This window comes from Heloderma suspectum, chromosome 1 (genome assembly GCF_057233095.1).
Source record: "Heloderma suspectum isolate Gila_16-S chromosome 1, 16-S_ref, whole genome shotgun sequence".
NCBI lineage: Eukaryota > Metazoa > Chordata > Lepidosauria > Squamata > Helodermatidae > Heloderma > Heloderma suspectum.
This window is the reverse complement of record NC_139458.1, coordinates 214,522,137-214,534,886: the sequence shown is the minus strand read 5'-3', so window position 1 is coordinate 214,534,886 and position 12,750 is coordinate 214,522,137. Positions and strand designations below refer to the sequence as shown.

The 12,750-nt window shown below is 43.4% G+C and overlaps 1 protein-coding gene across 7 annotated transcripts in view; it reads right to left on the bottom strand.

Annotated features, from left to right (window-relative positions):
* Nucleotides 1-12,750, bottom strand: part of PIKFYVE (phosphoinositide kinase, FYVE-type zinc finger containing) — a 103,914-nt gene that overhangs the window by 65,598 nt on the left and 25,566 nt on the right. For 6 of the 7 annotated variants that reach the window (XM_084819038.1, XM_084819030.1, XM_084819005.1 and 3 more), the window contains exons 4-8: nt 8,056-8,171; nt 6,983-7,154; nt 5,093-5,300; nt 2,854-2,943; nt 879-1,014 (exon numbers count right to left, since the gene is read on the bottom strand). In XM_084819038.1, the coding sequence (XP_084675164.1) occupies nt 879-1,014; nt 2,854-2,943; nt 5,093-5,300; nt 6,983-7,154; nt 8,056-8,171 (722 nt within the window). Of the gene's footprint in view, nt 1-878; nt 1,015-2,853; nt 2,944-5,092; nt 5,301-6,982; nt 7,155-7,416; nt 7,489-8,055; nt 8,172-12,750 lie in introns of those variants that run through there. The other variant, XM_084819047.1, reaches the window with a different exon arrangement.

Below are 12,750 nucleotides of genomic sequence, written 5' to 3'. Positions count from 1 at the left end.
CATCATCTCAAAACACAATACCTTACTTATTTTTTATTACAATTATTTCTATCCCACCTTTCAGGATACAAATCCAAGGCGGCTTCCAAGGTAGCTTACAAGTAACTTTAACAACCATTAATACAATCACACCGAACAATATTTGAAGAAAAAAACCATAACAAGTGGTTAGGATTCTTGCCACAGGACAGATGGTAGCAGATGGCCCTGTGAGAGAAGGGGGAAGTCCGGCTAGAGCAGGCACCAAAGTGGTGTTTGCTTGCCTGCCTCCCTCTCTTTTCAACAGAGGCAGTTAACAGATTTAGCTGCAAGCCATTGGAAGAAAAGCTATCAAGCCGTACGCTCGCTCGCATGTGTTTGAGTTAGCCCTTTGATACTGAAGTGACAGTGTCCCTGTGCTGAGGGCACTTACATTAAACAAAAGTTACACACACACACACACACACACCAGTACTAGCACCTTCTCTTGTAAAGGTAGTTCAAAACAGCCGCTATAGTGGCATTCTTAGATCTGCCCACACATGTGCTTAGCCATTTTTACATGGCATTTTTATAAGTGCTTATCTTCCTGTATTCAACCTGAACACACTTAAATCTCTTCAAAAAATAGGCATTCACATGAAAATAACTTTTCAAATGTACAGATAGGAACGTAGTAAGGATAAAATGGTATAACCCAAATACACCCGCCTGAGCTCCTTGAAGGAAGAGTGGGATATAAATAGCATAAAAATAGTGCAAAACACAAGACTGTGGGAGAAAAATCAAAGGATAGTACAAGGTAGCCACACTTAAGAAATCAGGTACCACAAAAGGGAGCGAGACAGTACTTATTTCTATCAGAAGGACGCAAGATGCAACAAAAGCTTGGCTTGTACCAGAAGAATTTTGCGCTCATCCTCATTGGCCTCCTTCACATAGGTGCGATTAGCTTGCGGACTGACAGATGTCTCATAGGAAGGCACCATGGGAGATCCTGATCGATCCAGGGACAGATTAGTAACGCTGGCTGATCTGATGGGAGAAGCAGAACAATGCTTATAGACATAAGATGACCCCACCTCATAAAAATTAACGTTTAACAGAGCAGGTCAAAACTTCACAACATGAAGGAACTTCTTAGTAATCTGTCTCACCAAGCTAATATAACTAGTTTTCAAACTCAGCAACTAGAAACAAGGGGGGGGGGGTTAAAAAAAGAAGGCAATGCCTTTAAGCTAATTTTCCCTATGTGAAACTCAACCTGTTTCATTCCTCAAATAAGTAGGAACCTGCTCAATTTACTGTCTACGCCTCTCCCCACTAACCCTAATCCAGAAGAAATTAACATCAATCTACCTAAGAAATCTCAGTTTTGCATTTGATGACAACTTCCAATGGAAGCACCCTGGGAGGTCATGAGAGGCCCAGCCAGACTCCACACAGAGGGGAGGCGGAGAATCTTATCAGCCCCAAGGAAGCCCCCTCTCTCCTAGCCATGGTGGTACATCTGCAACATTGACCGTTTAGCCACAAACCATTGCCCAATGAAATATGAAGAGAGGGGTAACTCCTTCCACAGTGAAATAGAACCAACAGAGAAATTTAAAACAAAAGCAACAATTATCACCTACCATTAATATACAGGCTTGAGATATGTCATCTATGAAATAACTAGGGATGTGAAGGCTTGGGGATGGGAACCCACAGAGAAATTTGGAAAACATGGTTTCCCCACAAAACTGGAGGGTGGGGGAGAAGAAATCATGATTTAATTATTATTTTTTTTAAGTGTGTGTTGCCCATCTTTTATGGGGGGGGGGGGTTTCCAGGCCTTCATATCTCTAGATATTACCAAAGACACATGACAAGAGAGCCAATTCACACAGCTACTTTTTGGGCTCCACCCTTCCACCCCAACAATCACAGTGGGGTTTGTTTTTTGGTCACAACAGAAGGAAGAAAAGCTGGGCCCAGCTACTTCAATATCAAGCCAAAAGCATAAAAAGGTACTTAGGTTGCAATCCTATGCCTGATTATCCAGAAAAAAGTCCTACAACACCCAGCATCTGAATGCTGGGAGTTGTAGGACATTTTTCTGTCTAATTACACATAGGATTGCAACCACAGTATATTGCAGAAACTGCTAGAGAGTTGGTATAGTGTTTGAACAAAGAATATTAGACTTCACTGATGCCACTCTTCCAGATAGATTGTCTAGGATAACCTGATCAGCATCACACATTATAGGATAGTGGAAGAAACAATCAGTGGAAAGGGGCCTTAACTTACTCATAACCCTGTGGACCTAGAGGGCACAGATACAGTTTTGCATCATTTCTACTTTCCCCCTAACATATATAGCCAAATACCAAGGTTTGTCACATAGGTGACAAAACACACACACCCGCCACACACACAAATCACTAGCAAGGCCAAGCTGTTCAGCTGCAGCTATTAAGTTGGACACGGAGTAACACTACTGCTCTATAATAAAGTCCCAGTATCAGCTTTTTGGGAACAGTCCATCAATGCCCCAACTACCTAGAGGCAGCAAAGAGAAAATGTACATGCCCAGCATCTTTTACATCATTTCGCTTAGCGAAACCTGGACTCTGGACTCTGGACTCCCTACTGTGTTTGCATGGTAGATGCCAAGAGGTCTGCAATCTCTCCAGTGATCTTATGCAAATACCACCTTGGTGTAGCCCCATGACCAACGGATCCAATTGTCTTTCAATAGAACATCAGTGTCACTTTCAGGCCTGGCCAGCAGAAATAAGCTTAACACTGCAAATCCAAGCCGGGTCAGCAGCGTGCCCTTTCTACACATACCATTTCGTACAAAGATGACCATGAGTTCGGGTCACGTACCTATTCCGAGCAGGAGATTTCCCTGCTTCTTCCTGAACAGATCCAAGCCGGGTTGACAAAGTGGAGGATGAAGAGTCTGGGTGAATCAAGCTGCAAGTAAAGGGTGCTATATTTAAACAGCAAGTTGCAGTAACTTATGGTATCGAATGAAGGCCATTGTCATAATACAATTCAGTGAGGTCTTTGAACTCTTAAAAAGCGGAAGTCATTTTTTGCCTTTGTTCTTCCAAAAGAAACGTTTGTAAGAAATTTCTACAAGTTACATTAAGTGAGAGGTTGTCAGATGCTCAGAAAGTTGGTTTCCAAGCTCTTTCTCCAGAACCACAGGCTCCAAACCAGACCAGCATCTGAAAGTGATAGAAGGTCTCCTCTTGGCATCCATGCTCCTCCTCCACTACCCCAAATGTCATTGGGATGTAATGGGCAGGAGTGTAGAGTTTTATAACATCTTTAAGCTTTAAAAGCCTTTTTATTCAAGTAGGCCTTTGGCGTGTAAGCTGGTCTGTTGGGCTGGCTGCTGTGTTTATTCTGTTTTTAATTGTGTGTTTTATTATTGTTTTTATCAAGTTTTATTTATGATTGTAAGCCACCCTGTGTGCCATTTTTCTTGATCGAAAGGTGGGGTACAACTCAAACAAATAAGTAAGTAAAGTACACGGCAGATTACACCTTCCAGTAATTCAGCAGTGTGAAATATTAGCTCAGATCTGACAGCTGTCAAGACTTGCTACCAGTTTTCTTTGAAAGTAGGGCTTCTTCTTCTTCTTCTTCTTGGGAGCACGGAAGGTGCCCCTTATAAAAATGCTTTCCAAGAAATCAGTTGCTACTTACACTTGTACACAGAGCAACATTGGCCAGAACTGTTAAGTGAAAGCAGTTGTAGATGCTCAGAGACATTCCCCTCTGTTGTGAGTGGAGCCCCAGGAATATGCGGGGTAGAGACTGCAAATCCGCCAACTTAGTCAGATTTGAGACTCTCAGCCACCAGGGGGTTTTCACCTCACAGCCACCAGGAGGAGCTGCATTCTTCAGTACAGCCTTCCCCTATCAGTCCAACAGTCCATGTGTTGGACTGCCACTCCCATCATTCCCAACCAGGGCGGTGAAAGGCCATGCTGGCTGGGAATGATGGGAGCTGCAGTCCAACACATCTGGAGAGCAACAGGTTGGGGAAGCCGGCTTTAAAAACTATGAAGAGACAAGACTCAGCTTTCCAGTCACAGGTTAGATCTCTGCTACAACATCGCACTGATGAGTGACTTCAGTGTTTTCTCAGAGAAGTGACTGGAGGGTGCTCTCAATTTATACCATTTACAGCAGCTGTAAATGTTACCACATTGCAACCTGACCCACCACAAACAGAGACTTTGCTCAGTCCCCTGGAACCTACACATCTATGTCTCAGTGAACACTCACGTGCCAGTCTCATTAACCACAGAGAAGGGTACTCTGAATTCACTTTGAGGTCTATCTAGTGTGTGCCCTTCCTTTTAGATTCAAGCCAGAAAAGGTCAAGAGCTCAAAGCCTGATCATCTTCAGACAACAATAGCTAGGCATCTTTCGCTAGAACAGCCTTTCCCAACCTGCTACACTTTCTTTTGTATCTTTTGGACTACAATTCCCAACATCCTTAATCATTATAGTCATGCTGTGTGGGGCAGATGGGAGTTGCCATGGGTTCTGGGTGTCTTGTTACCCATGGCAACAAGCCAACCCAGCCAGGTTCATACAACACAACAAGCCATGCTGCCAAGGGGAATTATGCTAATTCGTCCAGCATGCACAATTGTGGAAACTGGGCCATTCTCTCACACGCACAGTCTTTCACACACACACTCACTCTCACACACACACAAACTGACCCCCACACTCTCTCTCTCTCTCTCTCTCTCTCACACACACACACACACTCTCTCTCTCTCTCACACACACACACACACACACACTCATTCAAATTCTCCAACAAAGGCCCTGTGCCCATAATGTCTTGTCAATTTAAGGATTCAATGAACAAAGATTATGGTTACAGGATTTTATAGCGGTTAGCTATTGGCAGAAGTATTTAAACTTGACGTGCAAATGCGACAGAATACCAGAGCAGCAACAATTGGTGTTACCTGACAGATGTTATTTTGACAGGACATCATAAAATAATAGAGAGGCTGGAGAGACAACAGATTTCCCAAGCACTTAAGACTAAGACCATGGCTGAAAGATAACTAAAAAGCCACTCGATACCTTTGCCAGGTAAGGTCTTCTTCCAGGAAGATATTGCGGCTAGCTTTTCTGCTGCCTACGGGAGTCCGCGGTTCCCCAGGATCTAGTACTGACACAGAGCTGGCAGAATCAGACAGAGCACTCAAGTCTTCCCCAATGGAGTTGCCATCTGTGGAGTGTGCATAGCTCAAGGCTATTTTACGACAGTAAGTGCAAGCTCTGAGGTCACCTGCAAGAAAGAGGCAAGATGGAACAGTCTAGCACTCTGCAGTGGCAAACCTAGATCTCAAATGTCCTGAAAACAAGCCTCTCTTCTGCGATTTCTATCTACACTAACACCATGTTGCAAACAAGGTGTCAGGACTGAGACAGAGCCTTGCGAATGCCACTCATTACAGTAAGCCCATAGCTTAGAAGGGACTTAAAATCGGTCCCAGAACAACACTTGGTGCACAGGACCATGCTAAAAAACACACACTACTAGTTAAATATTACTGTGTATAATATACAGTGGTCAGAAGATAAAGCTGTATCTATAAGCTTTCTATAAAGTAAAAAATGTGACAACTTGTGAGGATGTTACTGAAATGTTTTAGCCTTTCCCCCTTTAAATAAAGCAATTGTATTTGGGAAAGTTTCCATCAGTGAACAAGGCCCAGGTTTTAGAACCAAACTAACATGTCCCTGTGGGACAGAACACTACAAACTATGTCTAGCCTTCAGGGGCAGACAGGAAGCACACTCCTCCCATGTCCCTTCATAGATCCTTGTCTTTCCTTAAGGGAGAAGATATGGTCACCCTTCCCAACTGCCAGATAAGGTAGTTGGATATCCAGCAGTTGTGAGACAACGTCCAAATACTGCCCTAAAAGGCGGCAGAGAGAGGCCAGTGACTTTTCCCTGCCCTTTGGGGAAGGTAGGTATATCATAGGTTACGGCCCGGCATCAGCAAAGCCAAACTGCACCAAGCACTAGTCTTATTGCAAAGAGAATTCCTTCATCAGTGATGTGTTTGCAGTAATTCAGATTTGAGGCTAAGTTTGAAGCAAGGAACTGGGTATGCAGACAGGTCTGCCACGCATTTGAGAACTGCGGACACTCCAGCAAGTTGCACTTAACAGCAAAGGGAACACCACAAGACATGCAGATGGGTGGGGCCACCCCCTCCTGTTGCTAGTGACACTGTGCCCAATCCTTAACTGAAGCAAGACAACACCTTTCCTTCAGTTCCTAAGAGATGCAGTTGAGCACAATCAGGAGTCCTTGTTTTAACCCTAGTTGACCTGGTCTTCCTATGGCTCGTGCCACTTGGTCTGTCAGCTTGGACTTAAAAACGGGGGTCGAGTCACTTGCTGGAACTTTTGAATTATTACAAGGGAGGTGGATAGCCACGTCATGGTGGTGCACCTTGGAGAAAGACTCAGGAATACTTTGGGAAGCAACAGCACATTTGCTGGGACACGGAAGGCAAACCATAAAGCCATGGGTGCGTCGTGGAAGTCTTCCTGCCATTTAGGCCATGGTGGCAGTCCAGGTGCCATCCCTCATGTACGCTGTCAGGTTATTCATCCCTCATGCTTTGAAGTCTACCACAGACTGACAAAAACAACTGTGTAATGCCCATTACAGGACAGATACGTGGGGCGGGGGAAGAGGGAGGGAGGAAAATGAAATTTTAAAGGTAGGCAAAAAAAACCCTCCGACTCAGGGGGAAAAAACATGCTAAACTAAGAATGTCCTACCTTAGGCTGCATGGAACTACGAGTGTCAAGGACGAAGCAGCCAATTATCTGACACTTCCAGGGCGGAAAGGCTCAGTACCAGATTCCGCACAGGCTCCAAGCAACAGCAACTCCCCCGCCCCGCCTCCACTTATCAAGAGGCTGGACCTTTGAGCACGCTGCATCTCACCTGTGTAGCCCATGAATTTTCCAGGGATTTCCTGGTTGCAGCATCGGCTGCAGAAGATCTGCCCACATAGCCGGCAGTGGTGCCTGCGCCGAAAGGTGGTGAATTTCTCACTGCAGTCATAGCACTCCTTACACTGGCTGTCTGGCATCCAGTATTGCTTCAGGTCACTGTCCTAGGAGGGAAATTGTGCATTCAGTCAAGTCAGAAGGCGAGACAACAGATTTACATAGGATATTCCATCGCTGAAGCAAAACAATATCATGAGATGTCACAAGGCCATAATTAGATTATATTTCCTCAATCACAGGCTAGACTGCATGTCCTTCTCAGGCCAGTTGCCCTGTGGAACATTCTTAGATGATGAATTAAAAGTTTAGTTTGGCAGACTATAACCTATTCATCCATCAGCTTTTGCTCACACCCATGACAAGTACCTCAAAGATCTTGGTGCAAACATGTTGCCTTAATGCCATAAGCAGAGGATTCTTCTCTCAATTCAACTGAAGCTTAAAAAAAAAAGGCAGGCACAGTTTACTCAAGGCAAAAAAACATCCCATATGTAACACTCCAGCTGTTAGTAATCTAGATCAGCCTTCCCCAATACAGGGCCCTCAAGATATTTTGGACTACAACTCCCACCAGCCAGCATGGCTGATGGTCAGGGACATGGGAGCAGTAGTCCAAAACATCTGGAGGTTGGATTTGATCCAACAAAAGAAGCAAAAATGATAGAGTGGGCCGAAAGTTTCCTCATTCTGTCAGAGGAAGGGAAACTTTGAATGCAAGCCCATTACATAAGGGAAAGAAACCAGCCTCAATGGACTGGAAAGGCTTGAAAGCTAATTTGCTGTTATCTACCCTTCCTAAGCCATTAGGTACATCAAGAAGGAAATAGTTGGAGGTTATTCTTGCCTTCAACGTTCACAAGAGAACTTCCAGCCATAGTAGGTGGTGCTCTTTAGCTCTCCGTACAGACTCTAGAACAAAATGGCCCTCGATAGGCTCTAAAAGTGAGATATATATTTCAGGACAGATCCATCGTCTTAAAAGCAAACATACACAAAAAGCCATACCTGGCTTTTTCCTTCCATGATTTCTTTGAGCCTTTTCAAGACGGTACTGAGGCTTCTAAGCTGAACAGCCGTCCGAGGATCATGACCACTGAGAGGAGGTTCTTTCCTTCGATTGTCTGAAACCCAAAGACATTAGTCACCTTTTGACATATATGTTCCCTGTGCTATTAATGGACATTCTTTAGAATACAGAAAAAATAACTTCAGCGCTCTCTTTTATTTAGGTCAACATAAGTGATTACAATTTTTTCAAGTCTTTGAACAATCGGGGGTAGAAGCCACCAAAAAGGCATTTCCAAGAACAAGGAAGATTTGATAGCATAGAGCGGTGAACCCATTTACTTGGAAGAAAGTCTGACCAAATGCAACAGAAATTGCTTCCAAGTAGTGCAATTTTTTTTAAAATCACAGCCTTCAGATTCAACCATGAAACAGAACTCTGTTAATAGTGTGGCTGACTTCGGTGAGACCAGTAAAAAAAAAGTTGATTCAGAAATACAGTCCTAGTTGTGTTAAGGTATTCTAAAGCAGTGCTTCTCAGTTTATTTTGAGTGCGAGGATCAGTAATCTGAAAAAAGTACATACCAAATCCAGCTATTACAGCTTTCTTCAAAACGCACATACACATAGGCTGAGGAATTCAAAACCAAACCCCCTATATATGACTAAGTCTACTTTTACCAGAACTATGTTAGTACAGTATTCAGACTGATTGAGGTACTAAGCAAAAGTGTAAGATGTCTGTAATAAGTCGAACCAGAACTCCTGCTAGCAGTACAGTACACATCACAAACATCATGCATTAAAAGAATACGGCACTTTCAAAATCCTGTTTTCAACATTCAAGTCTGAAAATCCTGGATTTGACGGATCCCAACCTGGATCTGGGTCAGCAAAAACTTCTGGTTATCAACTGGGGAATGACCTTTAAGCGAGGAAGAGGGAAGTCAGCAGACATGCTGTAGCTATATTTGCCAGAAAAAAAAGCTCGCAGAAGGTTACTTTTTCTTTCTCTTGAGGACTAGTATAAATCAGTTTGCTCTAAAATAGGGGTGAGCAGAAGGTAGAGCTGGAACCAACTGGTAGATCTGGGCTGATTCGCAGTGGATTGCAAGGATTTCTGACTCCCATTTAACAATAGCTGCAACAAAAGCCCCCTGCCTCCAATCCCTGTGTGGGAGGGCTGTGAACACCAATCAGTTTTGATACTCAATCTAACTGTATGTCTTTTGCACCAGGTTCTGGTTCATGGATCTTAAAGCTTTAGTAAAGAAAACAAAGCAGATCCTGCAAGCCTGAAGTCTGCCCACCCCTGTTCTAAAACACAGTGCTCTTGACACACACGCACCAGGAAGGAGGGAAGGAAGGAGGGAGGGAAGGGTGGGGAAATGAAAGAGAAACAATGTGGGGGGTGTCCCCTATGGTGAGGGATCCATAGGATGGGTACAAGTTAGAGAGAGTTATAGTGCCAGGTTCCCTCACAGCAGCTATAAACCTTGCTAAAAGCATAAACACTGGCACATAGTAAGCAAAAGATGCCACAAGACTCAAAAAAAACATGGGATCTATCCAAACTGCTGAGTGACGGGAAGAAGTCTCTGAACCTGAGCTTCCAAAAAAGAGTGTTATTTGGAAATCTTTTCTAAAGCAAGAATATAAATACACCCACACACCTAAACAATTTCACTTGAGAAGCTCTCAGGGATTTACTGCACACCTCAGCAGCACACTACTTCATCAAAATTAGAGGACTTCACAATTAGAAGCGTTCGTCATGGAGAACAGTTATAGGACAAAAATACTAACTTGCTTTAAGTCAGACATCACATCGAGTCTGTTTTACGTGTCCCCTTTCTGCAATTACTGAACTAGAAGTGGCTTAAAAATATAACAATTAAATTCATGCAAAAAGAAGTCATCGATATAATTTCAATAATCTATACATTACTCAATCTATAACAATTAATTAAACCAACCAACCAAACACAGTATAATAACAACGCCAAAAAAGGCCATAACTCGTTTACAGTAACTACAGAGGAAAAGAGTTTGTGTGCTTTATCAAAGTTTCTTAATATTGCTGGTCCGGGTCCCCAGAGTCTGCTAACCTCACTAGCATCCCTTTTCAAAGGGGTGTTTTTCTACATTTTTAAAAAATTGCATCACATTTCTTACCAACCGCATTGCTCTCCATTGGACACGCATTTTATTTTGCTCTCTCTTGTATAAGAGAAACAAACATGGCTCCTTTGTACGTACTGCTTTATATATCACTGATGTCAGCAGGAATGCTGGCAGCTCAGACAAGAAGCAGGCGAGTTAACTGTTGCTGTGCAACCACCAGGTTCCCAGCTTTGGAGGGATGAGAAACAGAGTTTGCCTTTGTAAGCTGAGGACTTCTCCACCACATTCTGTTACTAATAACCATTTTCCAGGAAAGACCAACTGGCTGGCAGGATAATTCATTTCCTAAGGAACAGGAGAGGAGAGGAATGCTGCGATTTAAATAGGACTTTTTATCAGGTATTAAAATCCCTAAATTTTGCCATGCCACTCCTTCCAGCCTGAGGTTTCGGGAAAACCCGAAACACCTTTCAGTTTTTAGCTGTATTTATGACAGAACAAACATTCAGGCCAGATTTCAACTGAAGAATTATGTGCCATCTTGAGGGGCTTTGTAGGAAATGGTTGTGTAAAGCAGTCCTGCTTCCACTTCTTATTTACTGGATTATGGGTATTTTTATACCATTCCTCAATCATATATTCCCAGGATGGTTTATCCCCCCCGCCCCAGACTATATGCAATGGAAGTGTAAATACAAATGAAACATAAACTAAAACGCTGCATAAAACAGCAGGATTAAAATTGTATCTTAAAAGCTTGGGATAATAAAAAGGTCTTCGCCTGGGAAAGCAGGCACCAGGTAAACCCCTCCGGGGAGAGCGTCCCACAACTGTGGTGCCATTACCAAGGCAGCTATCTATCTCTCCAAACAGTCACCAGCATTCACTTCAGATGGTAGGGGCATCCCCCACAGCTGCTCCACTGAAGAGTTTTCTGGGACAGGCAACCCAGACAGGCAAATCTTCAGATGTTTTGAACTACACCCCCATAGTCCCTGCCCATTGACCATGCTGGCAGGGGATAATGGAAGTTGCACTGGGAGAGCAGTAGGTTGCCAACCCCAGCATTCAGGTGTGTATGTACATATGGAGACAGGGAATCCAAATGGTGCCCAATTTTTCATGCATAACAAGCATGAAGTGTGTATTTTGCTGTATGCACGTATACGTGGCAAAGCAGACATATCCACATGCATCATACAAAGTTGCATCGTTGCCCTTCATAAAAGCAATACTGCAGCTCACCATCTTTTTAAGGAATGTTAGCTCAACTCGGTCAGCTTTCCCTCATATTTAAATGTTCTAGATCAGCCTTCCTCAACCAGATGTCTTGAACAACAACTCCCAAAGTTCCTGACCATTAGCCATGCCGGCTGGGGCTGATGGAAGTTGAAATCCAAAACATCTGGAGGCACCACGCTGGGGGAGGCTGTTCCAAATCTTTTGTCACCATCCTCTGCATCCTTTCTTATCTGTGTCCTACATAGATGTAGCATATAGAAAAACTTTGAAATTTAAAGTGTCAATAAACCAAAACATGAGATTAAGGAGCTAATTTTAAGTAGAAGAGATTTTTTTCACCAGAACGAGGAAGATGGTACTTCAAAATTTTTGATTTCCTATACTTAAAGCACTATAATTTCTTCCAGTTAAAGTCACGTGGTCACCTTTCATATAAATGTAGAATGCCAGTTTATTATATTCTTTTGCTTTGCAGATCACAGAACCTGAGAGAAGCACAAAGCCTAGCATTTCTGTGCCTGCAGCGCTTTTGAGCCCCCATAAAGTAAGAAAGATCCCACCATAAGGAACCGTAGTTACTGCTGCTTCCCATTCCAACCTTCCTTTTTGCATACAGCAGTTAATTTTTGTGAAGGAATAGCAATTCTGTTTGTATTTGAAATGCTAGCTCTACAGTTGTATCCTAAGCCCAGATCTCAGCGTGGAGGAGTTTGGGAGCAACGGGGGGGAAAGAGCTCACCACATTGTTGCACTTCTGCTATTTTCATTATGAACTCACACAGCACAATGGAATGCATACTGTGTCCAAAACCAACAGTGCAAAGGCACCAAGCCCAGTGCCCCAAAACCCTTATGTAACCTCTCACAAACCTGCTAAAGTCAAGATGTGCCTAAGAGCGTCTGTCCTGCAATGCCCCCACCATCACGCAAATACAAACCAGAGATTTAGTATTAAACGGCATGAGCATCGTCACTCCTGCTTGGAACATTTCAAATCTCGCAGGGCCACTGAAGCAGGTGCATTACACAGAATTCTGGAATGTTTCCATGACTACATGTTTCCCCATTTCTAAAAAAATTGTGTTATAAGATAACAATGAATAGACACAAAACCAATCAAACTGGGTCATTTCAAAGTTGGAATTACCTTTTAGGTGACCATCACTGAAAGCATCTCTCTAGAACTCACATATATTTATCGATGCCAAAATTGGCCATAGACAAGAAGGTCAACTATTACGAAGGCAGGGCCAGGCTGCCTGCAGGAAGAGCCTTCAGACAGCTAAACCTGAGGTGGAGGTCCCTGTACACTCCGCTGGACATTGAGGA